At 42.1% G+C, this 12629-nt stretch overlaps 1 protein-coding gene across 2 annotated transcripts in view; it reads left to right on the forward strand.

Annotated features, from left to right (window-relative positions):
• ARHGEF28 (Rho guanine nucleotide exchange factor 28) overlaps nt 1-12629 on the forward strand; it is a 325739-nt gene that overhangs the window by 266757 nt on the left and 46353 nt on the right. For both annotated transcript variants that reach the window (XM_024122262.3, XM_024122271.3), the window contains 4 exons: nt 5658-5836; nt 6867-6958; nt 8192-8374; nt 12004-12135. In XM_024122262.3, the coding sequence (XP_023978030.1) occupies nt 5658-5836; nt 6867-6958; nt 8192-8374; nt 12004-12135 (586 nt within the window). The remainder of the gene's footprint in view (nt 1-5657; nt 5837-6866; nt 6959-8191; nt 8375-12003; nt 12136-12629) is intronic.

Genomic DNA, 12629 nt, shown 5'->3' on the forward strand with positions numbered 1-12629 from the left:
GCATCCCATAGGTTTTGGATCATCGTGTTTTCATTGTCATTTGTCTCTAGGTATTTTTTGATTTCCTCTTTGATTTCTTCAGTGATCTCTTAGTTATTTAGTAATGTATTGTTTAACCTCCATATGTTTGTGGTTTTTATGTTTTTTTCCCCTGCAATTGATTTCTAATCTCATAGCATTGTGATCAGAAAAGATGCTTGATATGATTTCAATTTTCTTAAATTTACTGAGGCTTGATTTGTGACCCAAGATGTGATCTCTCCTGGAGAATGTTCTGTGTGCACTTGAGAAGAAAGTGTAATCTGCTGTTTTTGCATGGAATGTCCTATAAATCTCAATTAGATCTATCTGGTCTATTGTGTCACTTAAAGCTTGTGTTTCCTTATTAATTTTCTGTTTGGATGATCAGTCCATTGGTGTTAGAGTCCCCCACTATTATTGTGTTACTGTCAATTTCCTCTTTTATAGCTGTTAGTAGTTGCCTTATGTATTGAGGTGCTCCTGTGTTGGGTGCATTTATATTTATAATTGTTATATCTTCTTCTTGGATTGATCCCTTGATCATTATGTAGTGTCCTTCCTTGTCTCTTGTAATATTCTTTATTTTAAAGTCTGTTTTATCTGATATTGAGTATTTGCTGACCCAGCTTTCTTTTAATTTCCATTTGCATGGAATATCTTTTTCCATCCCCTCACTTTCAGTCTGTATGTATCCCTAGGTCTGAAGTGGGTCTTCAGACCCACTGAAGTGTAGACAGCATATATATGGGTCCTATTTTTGTATCCGTTCAGTGAGCCTGTGTCTTTTGGTTCAAGCATTTAATCCATTCACGTTTAAGGTAATTATCAATATGTATGTTCCTATTACCATTTTCTTAATTGTTACAGGTTTGTTTTTGTAGGTCCTTTACTTCTCTTGTGTTTCCCACTTAGAGAAGTTCCTTTTGCATTTGTTGTAGAGCTGGTTTGGTGGTGCTGAGTTCTCTTAGCTTTTGCTTGTCTGTAAAGCTTTTGATTTCTCTGTCGAATCTGAATGAGATCCTTGCCCGGTAGTGTAATCTTGGTTGTAGTTTCTTCCCTTTCATCACTTTAAATATATCATGCCATTCCCTTCTGACTCGTAGAGTTTCTACTGAGAAATCAGCTGTTAACCTTATGGGAGTTCCCTTGTATGCTTTTGTCATTTTTCCCTTGCTGCTTTCAATAATTTTTCTTTGTCTTTAATTTTTGTCAGTTTGATTACTATGTGTCTTGGCATGTTTCTCCTTGGGTTTATCCTGCCTGGGACTCTCTGCACTTTCTGGACTTGGGTGGCTATTTCCTTTCCCATGTTAGGGAAGTTTTTGACTATAATCTCTTCAAATATTTTCTCAGGTCCTTTCCCTCTCTCTTCTCCTTCTGGGACCCCTATAATGCGAATGCTGTTGCGTTTAATGTTGTCCCAGAGGTCTCTTAGGCTGTCTTCATTTCTTTTTATTCCTTTTTTCTTTATTCTGTTCTGCGGCAGTGAATTCTACCATTCTGTCTTCCAGGTCACTTATCCGTTCTTCTGCCTCAGTTATTCTCCTACTGATTCCTTCTAGTGTATTTTTCATTTGAGTTATTGTATTGTTCGTCTCTGTTTGTTCTTTAATTCTTCTAGGTGTTTGTTCTTTAATTCTGCTAGGTCTTTGTTAAACATTTCTTACATCTTCTCGATCTTTGCCTCCATTCTTTTTCTGAGGTACTGTATCATCTTCACTATCATTATTCTGAATTCTTTTTCTGGAAGGTTGCCTCTCTCCACTTAATTTAGTTGTTTTTCTGGGGTTTTATCTTGTTCCTTCATCTGGTACATAGCCTTCTGCCTTTTCATCTTGTCTGTCTTTCTGTGAATGTGGTTTTTGTTCCACAGGCTGCAGGATTGTAGTTCTTCTTGCTCCTGCTGTCTGCCCTCCCATCTTATCTGATCTCTTGAAGAGTTATTGGTGCCACCCTTAGAGCACATTTGCCATTAAGTGGGACACTAGGAATGCAATCCACCAAATGTCAGAATGAAGGCAGCCACAACTTAGGTCCTCTTGGTATAATGTGTTTGGCTATGGACAGTAGTAAGATGGTGCTGATACTGTTTCCTGACGATGTTAGTCTGCCACATAGCTGCCTTCATAAAGGCCAGTCAAGGCCTTGTCAATGTCAGGGAGCAAAAGAGAAAGCATTATTCTGAGAGTCAATGCACACTACTGTTCAATCCTATGTTTTTTAGTTGCATCATGTACATTTAGTGGACACAAACCCAGGTAGCTTACTTTGTAGTTAACAGCATGAGAGAATTGATGCATTAGCTAGGAGTGTACAAATATCTGGATTTCCTAGTACTCGCCATAGTATTTTAGAATTTTAGAAAGTTATCTTCATGCTGATGACCGTAGGTGAGATGCTCTGCTCCTTGTGCTGTTTGAAACTTTTCTTTAGTAAATTCTTAACTTGCTACATGTTGCAGAAGACATGATGAGTTTGAAAATGGCCAAGAAGATAAGCATCTGAAAGTAGCCAGAGGTTGGAATAGCTTCCTTACAAGAGAATTTTGTTCCTTTTTTAAAGAGGACTCTGGAAATGGGAGTAGGACCAACTCTATAAATGAGTAGGAAAAAGTACATGTGTTCACTAAATCCTGGAATACTGAATCTAGGAGGACCTCTTGAATATCAAAGAAGGTAGTTTCAAAATGAATGAACAATAAAAAAACCACAAAGTGAATGTGTAGATGTGCAAGTGCAAATTCAATATGAAGTGACCTTAAGATCTTGTTATCACAGTGGAATCCTGAATGGAATGATTCACTAATAGAATCAGCCACTTTATGGAATCACCAGTGGGTATGGTGTAACAATGAGGCTGAATGTAGCAGTTCCTTTTCCTCTTTCCCTTGGGCAGAGGTTGTCAACTCCAGTGTCTACAGGGATTGGGCAGGAAATGTAAATGAGTAAACTGGACCGGACTCTTGCTATCAAGGAGCTGATAGAGAGTGGTAAGGACCACAGTGAACTGGTGAATTCATGCCCTGTCTCAAAGAGGGCAGGGGTGGCTCAGCTGTCACCTGTGTTTTAAAATGAAGCTATGGGGGCTTCCCTGGTGGCGCAGTGGTTGAGAGTCCACCTGCCGATGCAGGGGTCGCGGGTTCGTGCCCCGGTCCGGGATGGTCCCACATGCGCGGAGCGGCTGGGCCCGTGAGCCATGGCTGCTGAGCCTGCGCATCCGGAGCCTGTGCTCCGCAACGGGAGAGGCCACAGCAGTGAGAGGCCCGCGTACCGCAAAAAAATAAATAAATAAAATAAAATGAAGCTATGGGCCCAGGATTGCCAATCTTCTGCTTTCTCCCAAAACCCAGAAATCCAGAGTTTTAAAAAAAGTGAAATGCTCAGTTTTTAAAGGCTGGCAATTATTTTTAAAAATCTTTTGTCAAATTGCTGTGGCACGAAGAAAAGCTCTCTGCAGGCTGAGTTAGGCCTTTGCATCACTAGTTTTTAACATCTGTCTCCAAAGTAGACAGGTTACCTCCATTCCTAGAGATTTAATTTGAATTCTTGATCATCTCTAGTGTCCATGTGTGATTAGTATGAATAATCATGGTCATGTCCCTGATGCCTCCTGGTCTGTGGTGGTTTAATTAATGCTATGTTCTACCCACTGACCTATTTTTCATGTTTAAAATATCTGACGCCACCACCTCCTCTCCTGCAACACTAAACAACTAGTTCAAATAGTTATATATACATATGTGTGTGTGTGTGTGTGTGTGTGTGTGTATTCAAACCTACTCTGCCTCTTTATGTACAGAGGCTACTGACCTTGTAAGCTGAGGAAGCTAAAACTGTGCTTTGCAAGAAGGAAAGCAGATAAGGTCTTAGATAGTAGATCCATATTCGAATAAAAGATGTTAACAGTGCTCAGGGGCTCTCCCTAATTAGAACGGGCAGTGTTCCAAAAGCTCTGCCACAAAGTGGCTTTTACTTCCATGAGCAGAGGCAGCGAGCAAGACTGGGTAGACCAGTGGTCTGTCCCATCATGGGTTGCTTTTTTGTATTTGCTACTCTTAAGAATTGGATCAAGATAGAATGAAGAGGTCCTCTGGTCATACCCTTGCACACAACTTCAGATATGGTAAAGCTTGGTGATGCTGGGAAAGCCGACATGTCAACACCAAGGAGTCAGCAGAGAGGGATGGAGCAGTGTGTTCTGGATAAAGGCGTTGCTCAGTCCAAGAGTCCAAGAAACAAAACCACACGCTGCAACCAACTCTGTAAACAGTGGCAGAAGCCACAAACCAAAGAAGATTCTTCATATTTAGACCCCAAACTGTTCATCCTGCCGGCATTCTTTTGGCCATCATTTTCAACCATAGCTACCTACCCAAATTAGTATTATCAGTGTCTTATTTATCTTTGAATCCCCAGTGCTTAGAATGGGGCATTGAAGGATCATAGTAAATGTTGATACAAAAGGTGATTTAATCATGGGTTCGATGCCAAATTTTAGACTTTGTTCCTATTTCTCTCTGATGAAATTATGCCAAATATAGTTCTACTGACATTTACTGAGTTGCCTACTTTATTCAAAACATTGGGTTAGGCCCATTCCTGCCCACCAAGGGCTCACCTGGTTGGTGGGAACCAGGAGGCATTTGCAGGTTGCAGTGAGGCTATTGTGCTCAGTACTACAATAGCAGTAGACATTGGTTCTGGGGAATCTGAGGTCTTGCGTCCCCATTCTTTCTTTTTTTTTTTTAAAATTTATTTATTTTATTTATTTATTTTTGGCTGGGTTGGGTCTTTTGTTGCTGCGCGTGGGCTTTCCCCAGTTGCGGCGAGTGGGGGCTAACTCTTCGTTGCGGTGCGTGGGCTTCTCATTGCGGTGGCTTCTCTTGTTGCAGAGTATGGTCTCTAGGAGCCCGGGCTTCAGGAGTTGTGCCTCGCGGGCTCTGGAGTGCAGGCTCAGTAGTTGTGGCGGACGGGCTTAGTTGCTCTGCAGCATGTGGGATCTTCCTGGACCAGGACTCAAAACCTGTGTCCCCTGCATTGGCAGGTGGATTCCTAACCACTGCGCCACCAGGGCAGCCCTTGCCTCCCCAGTCTTACCTTTCATATTTACAGTTTACTCTTTGATACTTGGGGTTCTGTACTCCTTACCTTTCATATTTACAGTTTACTCTTTGGTACTTGGGGTTCTGTACTCATCAGCTTGTTGAAACAGTGTTACTGTTAACTGCCAAATCCAGTGGACTCTGTAGGTCTTCCAACCCTCGTAATCTCTTTGTAATATTTGATACACTGTTTCCTATACCATGCCCTTCTAGAATAATCTCTCCATCCCTGACTACAACAGTTTTGATATTTTTTCTTACTGCTCTGATTGTTCTGTCTTTTTAAAAGATATCCTTTTAAACCACCAGTTCTTAAGGACAAACATTCTCCTGTATCCTCTTTCTCCGTCCTCTCTTTAGCATACCCTTTTCATTGGAAATCTTATGAACTTCCACAGCTCTTCTGTGGAAGAGGAAGGGTTGAAGTGAAATAAGATTTGCCTAATACTGTTGCTTTCCTTAGCTACTGTGTTTTGTGAGACGCTTGCTTTAAATAGGACACTGTTTCATCTACACCTCATCCTATTTTCTGTAGGATCAGAAGCCATCAGTTATTTCCCTTCAGAAGCTCATTGCTAGGGAAGTTGCGAATGAGGAGAGAGGGATGTTTCTGATCAGTGCTTCATCTGCTGGTCCTGAGATGTATGAAATTCATACCAACTCCAAGGAGGAACGGAATACCTGGATGAGGCGGATCCAACAGGCAGTAGAAAGGTAACATTTCCTTCTGTCCATTATTGAGGCAATGGACTTGTTCCATTGGGGAAAATATTCTAACTGTGTCTCCCCTGCATGAAAACTTAGGCTCAGCCAGAAGGGTCTGCTCCCCACCCCCTGCCCCGGCCTGCAGTAGCCCCTCATCTGCACCTTTTTTCTCCATGCCTTCCTGCCTGTAACGCCCTATCTCCTTCTGCCTTTGTGAATACTGCCCACCTTGGTACTGCTCGTGGCTCACCTCCTTCGTGAAGACCTCTTCAGTTCCGCTGGTCTCTTCCTTACCTGAAATTCCTTAACACTTGCTCTCAAATCATTTATTTGGTGCTTGTCATCTTTGGCCTTGCAGCTATTATCTTTTTTCTGTATATATGTTTGGTTATTAGATTGGAAGCTCCTTGAGGGCAGGGACCATGTCTGTGTTTCTCTTTGTCCCTAATTCTGAAGAATCATTCAGTAAACGTTTTTAGATTGGTGGATCTAAGTGTGCTACATCAACTTACCCCTCATTACTTGTGCAAAGACAGTTTTTATAAACGGGGGTCTGAGGATGATCATTCTTAATGGTAATTTGATTAGTTAGATCTTGAATGATGTTGTATAAAATTCCTCCTCCTCCACTGTGCCCCACCCAACCTGGCACCCTACCACCATCCCCTCCAGTCTCTCTACCCTCATTAAGAATGGAAGTGCCCAAATGCAGTAGAAAGCAACAATTATGATTTGAGTTGTACCTACTGATGGCATTGGTATTGTGTGCATGTATGAGTGTATGTTTGTGTGTGTGTGTGTTTGTTGGAATATTTGAGTCATCCTAAACTGCTGACTTTGAGAGCTATGTTATATTATGCAAGGTCCATTATATAATCAAGAAAACCAAATCTCTTGGCCAGGGGACGTGATGAATTCTCTTTATGCTGAATTTTTCTTCTCTGAATAATTCTACTGCCAAGTTCCCATGTTTTTCTAATGAACCTAAAGATACTTGGATTTGGTTTCAGTTGTCTCTCTTGACTGTTGTCTTTTAAAGTTGCCCAGAAGAAGAAGGGGGAAGGACAAGTGAGTCTGACGAAGAGAGGCGGAAAGCTGAAGCCAGAGTGGCCAAAATTCAGCAATGTCAAGGTATAGTGCCGGCGCCTCTTGGTCCCGGGTCGTGCAGTTCTCCTTGGAGGTTGGGGAAGCCCAGATGTTATGAATGGGAACGTATGACTAAATGATTAATTCTGTGCACTGGAGGCCCACCCCGACCACTCTCAAAAAAATACATACATACATGCATATATATATATCTATATAGATAGATAGATATCAATCTATCTATATACATATACATATATATATATATATATACACACTGGCACTAAAGGTGCTCAAATAAAATGACTCCTTCCCTCCTTAGTGATTAAAAATATATTTTAACAATTCTGCATGTAACATAACAGCAATTGTGGACAGTATCGTGCAGATGGGCATTGGACCTGTTGTCTAGTGTTTTGATTTTAGATCTCACACTGTTAGGTCACGGTTGTATGACTTTGGACAAGGAACATGATAGCTCTGGTCTTCAGTTTCCAAATCTGTGAAGTAAGGAAATTAGATGAGCTCAGTGATTCTCATCTCTGGCTGGGCCTTAGAATCACTTGGGGAGGTCTTTAAGAGTTCTGATGCCTGTGCCTCACCCTCAATCAGTTCACCCAGAATCTGAGGGCAATGGGCTGTAGACATCAGTATTTTAAACTCTCCCTCTGATTCTGAGGCAGACTGAGAACCCCTGAATTCACTTCTGGTTAAGGTCCCTTTAAGCTCTAAGAATTCTGTGACATGTTGAAATTAGAGGAAGACGATGCATGCGAAGGTGGTTAAAGACATTGGATGTTGAGAAACGAAAACATAAACCGGTATGTTTGGTTTTGACCAGGACTGGCTGAAGGCCGAGCAGTTCCAGGCCTTGCATTGTTTTCCCTTGTGGGAAGCGCTCATCGTGGACAGTGCCACCTCAATTTTCATTCCTGACCTTCATGTTTAGTCTTAATAGAAAACAGCCTGAATAAACAAAGATCGGCTTTGCAAGGTTTTCTGGAATTAGGGGAATGGGAAAGGAAATGAACATTTATTGAGTACAGCAAATTTACAGAAAAGACAAAGGAAGCTCAGAGATGTTAATCATTTGCTGGAAGCTACAGTCACCAAGTAGAATAGTTAGGATTTCAACCTAGGTTTGTCCCACCCAATAAATAACTTGTACTTGACCCGTTTAGTGTACTGCTTGCTAACTAGCAACATCTTTATCTTAGAGCTTGGATTTTCATTAATTGTATTCATGTGATAACTTTCGATGGTAAATGCTATTCTTAGAAATACTCAGTAACCAAGACCAACAAATTTGCACATATTTGGAAGAGAAGCTGCATATCTATGCTGAACTTGGAGAACTGAGTGGATTTGAGGATGTCCATCTAGAGCCCCACCTCCTCATTAAACCAGACCCTGGAGAGCCTCCCCAGGCAGCCTCATTACTGGCAGCAGCACTGAAAGAAGGTAAGTTGCTTCCAAAAGGATTTGGTTCAACAAATTCATAAAATGTTTATTGGGCAGCTACGATGTGCCATGTGCTATGTTCTTGTTGCTGAGGACACAGCAGAATAAGACTAAATCCTTACTCTCCAGAAACAGAGAGTCCTTACTTATTCCAGAAACAGCAACATATCTTTTAAAAAAAAGTCAGTTTGGTTCAAGTGCTATGAAGAAAAATAAGAGTAAGTGGAATAGAGAGTGATAGGGCAGGGAAGTTTCTGTTTTTGATAGGATGACCAGGGAAGGCCTCTTTGATATAGTGATATGTGAGCAGACAAGAAATAAGTGAGAAAGCCAAGTAGATATCTGGGGAAAGAATGTTCCAGATGTAGAGAACAGCAGGTGCAAAGGTCCTGAGGCAGGTGAGTGCCAGGCTTGTTTGAGGAACAGCAAGGAGGACAGTGCTGGTAGAGTGACGTAGGGGTGGAGAGTGGCAGGAGATGAGTCAGAGTTACCTAGGACTCAGATTACGTGGACCGGGTCAAGGTAAGCACTCAGAACTTCATTCTGAGTGAGATGGGAAAGCAGTACAGAGTTTTGAGTAGAGGAGTGACTTGATTTGTGTTTTAAAAGGAACCCTCTGGCTGCTGTGTGGAGAATAACAAAGTCTAGGGCATGACTGTGGGAGTTGGTGGCTGAAGGAAGGTGGAGGACAAGCTCACTGAAGGGGAAAAAGTTAGGGAGATAATAGGCCAGGGTATTGGAAGGACTGTGTTCACAGAATTGAAATTACAGAGAATTCTGTCAAGAGTAGCATTGGGGGAGGTGAGAGAACTTGCACAAGGTGCCATGTCGTTTGAGGAGTCTGTAGATGAATGGCAACCAGGAGGACCAATGAGTGGTGTAATCTGGTGGCATAAACTTCAAGGGAAAAACAGGTTTAGGGAGGAAATGGGGCCAATAGTCTGGAAGTGACAATAGGGACAGAGGGTTTGGGAGATAAAAGAGCCACCACCCAAGAGCGGCAGAGAATACTGTTATTCAGCACATGGGTTGGTAAATTACAGACCGCGGACTAAATGCGTCCTACCTCCCGCCGCCTGTTTTTTAGCTGTAGTTTTATTGGAACACAGCCACACCCGCTTGTTTCATATTGTCTATGGCTGCTTTCTTGCTACAGTGGCAAAGAAGAATAGTTGCAACAGACTGTACGGCCCACAAAGCCTAAAATATTTACTCTCTGCAGAAATGTTTGCAGAAAACATATGCCAACTTCTGCCTTAGAATCTCAGAACACTACCTATGGAAGAGAATTTAGAAACGATCAAATCTATTGTATCTATTTCACGGTTGACGAGACTGAGGTCTTAAGGAGGGTGTAGAGGTTGTCTGAAGTGGAGTCCACTGATGGAATCTCTTACTCATTTATTCATCAAATACTCATTAAGCATCTGCCTACTGTGTGCACTATTGTTGGTGCCAACTAAGGAAACTGTAATGCTTTCATAAAAACTTCTAGTTGGGGAAGATAAACAATACACAAAGAAACAAGGTTATTTCAGAAAGTCACAAGAAAATAAGATAATGGGATTGGATGAGGGGAAGGCTTTGCTGTAGAGAGGTCAGGAAAGACTGCTCTGAGATTATATTTTGAGGTGAAAATTGACAGATGAGAAGCCAGCTGTTTGGAGATCTGGGGGAGGACCATTCCTGGGCAGACAGAATGTGAGTACGTAGCCCCTGCATTTGGAATGGGCTTGGCATGTTCAGTGAAAGAAGGAAGGCAGGGTGACAGGAGGCAGAAGAGGCTGCTATGGGTGGGCAGGACCAGATCTTTGTAGATTGTGGTTTAAAAAAAAAGAGAGAGAGAAAGAGAGACATTTTATTCCAAAATCAGTGGAAAGTTAGTTGTTGGAAGCTTTTAATCATGGGTGTAGCATGATCTTATTTATATCTTGAAAAGAATGAGGGTTGCTGAATGGAAAACAGGATCGGAAGGAGACTAGTTTGCCTGGAGACCGTTAGGAAGTGGTTACAGAGGCTGAGATGAGAGAAGCTGGGGCCTCGGTCTAGACCAGGACTTTTGGCAATGCAAGTAGAAAGAAGTGGGCAGAGGCAAGGTAGATTTTAGAAATAAAGCCAGAACTTCCAAATGGGTTGACACAACCAGGGACCTTCTCATTGTCCCTGACGATGTCTTTATCAAATAAGTCGCGCACTCTCAATTTTAGCCTGTGCTGCTGGGCATTTCGTGATGCTCTGATACCTGGATGGTAGAACTTGGCACTGATCATGCGCTGCCCTGTAGTAGAGTTAGTTGCGTGTGTCTCTTTCCTTCTCTAGTCTGCAAACTCTCCTTATTAGTTAACAGAAGCCCAGTGGCCCCCAGGACAGAGTAGGTGCTCAATGAGTAGTTGCTAAATTGAATCACTGGACAGAGGGTTTTAGAAATATTTGTAGAGGGCTTCCCTGGTGGCGCAGTGGTTGAGAATCCGCCTGCCGATGCAGGGGACACGGGTTCGTGCCCTGGTCTGGGAAGATCCCACATGCCGCAGAGCGGCTGGGCCCGTGAGCCATGGCCACTGGGCCTGCGCGTCCGGAGCCTGTGCTCCGCAACGGGAGAGGCCACAACAGTGAGAGGACCGCGTAACGCAAAAAAAAAAAAAAGAAATATTTGTAGAGTCCTCAGAATTATATTGTCCTATGAGCTAGTTGCAAATTTTTAATTGTAAATAAGAACTTCACTTTCTGGGTGTGGCGTTTCCCAGTCTTATCAGATCCTAAGAGTAGCCATTGGTGCTTGTGTAAAATTCAAATCCCCTGTTTTCTCCTCTGGAGAATCTGATCCAGTAGGTCTAGGGTGAAGATTGGGAATCCGTATTTTATTTAAGGCACATTTGGGGAAATACTCTTTTGAAGAATAGCTAATATTTCTGAGTAGCAAGTTTTAAAATCCTAATGCCTGGGGACTTCCCTGGTGGTCCAGTGGTTAAGACTGCCCTCGCAGTGCAGGGGGCCCGGGTTCAATCCCTGGTCAGAGAACTAGATCCCACATGCCGCAACTAAGATTCGCATGCTGCAACTAAATTTCCTGCACGCGGCACGGAAGATCCTGCGTGCCGGAACTAAGACCCGGCGCAGCTAAATAAATAATAAAAAATAAAATCCTAATGCCTAATATCATATTTAAATTAATTGATTTCAGGAAGTTTTTTTAGCATACTAATTTACTGGAAGTTGCATTTGAGTTATTTTTATACTGTTTGTTTTTTTATTGAATTAATTCTCTATCATAAAGTAATGCTAAAAGTATTGGTCTAGATTGCGGGTTGGTAAACTTTTTCTGTATAGGGCCAGATAGTAAATATTGTAGGCTCTGCAGGCCATATACAGTTTGGGGAACACAGTCTTCTTTGTGCATGTGTGTGTATTTTAACAATGCTTTAAAAAGGTAAAAGCCATTTTTAGCTCCTGGGCCATATGAAAACAGATGCAGATCAAATAGTTTGCCAACCCCTGAACTATGTATATGTATGTATATGTATATGTATGTATGTGTGTGTGTGTGTGTGTGTATATATATATATACACACACACACACACACACACACATATTTTTTTAAATTTACTTTTGTTTTCCTCCTTCTCCTTAGCCGAGAGCCTTCAAGTTGCAGTGAAGGCCTCCCAGATGAGCAATGCATGTCAGTCACCCAAGGAAGGTTGTGGAGAACCTGCTTTGCAGGATGTGTTCAGTTCTCAGGACGCATCCGGATCGCCTACTGCTTGTAAGTGAGCATGTAGCCTTTGCAGTGAGCCTGGGCACAGTCCCTGGAGCGTATAGTGGGCACATAAAATGAAGGCAATGACTCTGTCCTGATTTGAAGGGAACTGAGTGTATTCTTTTGAAAAAAACCTGAGAATAAATATGCTAGCCTCCTTTACCTATAGACTTGACACTGGCGTTCCAAGGACAAGGACTTAAAGAATAGTTTGTAGGTTATACTGCCATTATCCAGGGAAGCTGTGTACTTTGTCCAAACCCTACCCTGCCTTGTATTTACTATGACTTACTGAATACAGTCTTGAAAGAGCTTTTACACTTTTTGGTTTTTTGGAAAAGGGTCCCTGCAGTTCATTAAAGAATAAGTCCTTTACCTTAATCTCATATCGTCAACTCAGAAAACGTAACTCAGAAAACTAGAATCTAATGCATATATGCACACATGCACATTCACAGAGACAGACAGACACACACACACACACACACACACACACACAC

This window comes from Physeter macrocephalus, chromosome 8 (assembly GCF_002837175.3).
Source record: "Physeter macrocephalus isolate SW-GA chromosome 8, ASM283717v5, whole genome shotgun sequence".
NCBI lineage: Eukaryota > Metazoa > Chordata > Mammalia > Artiodactyla > Physeteridae > Physeter > Physeter macrocephalus.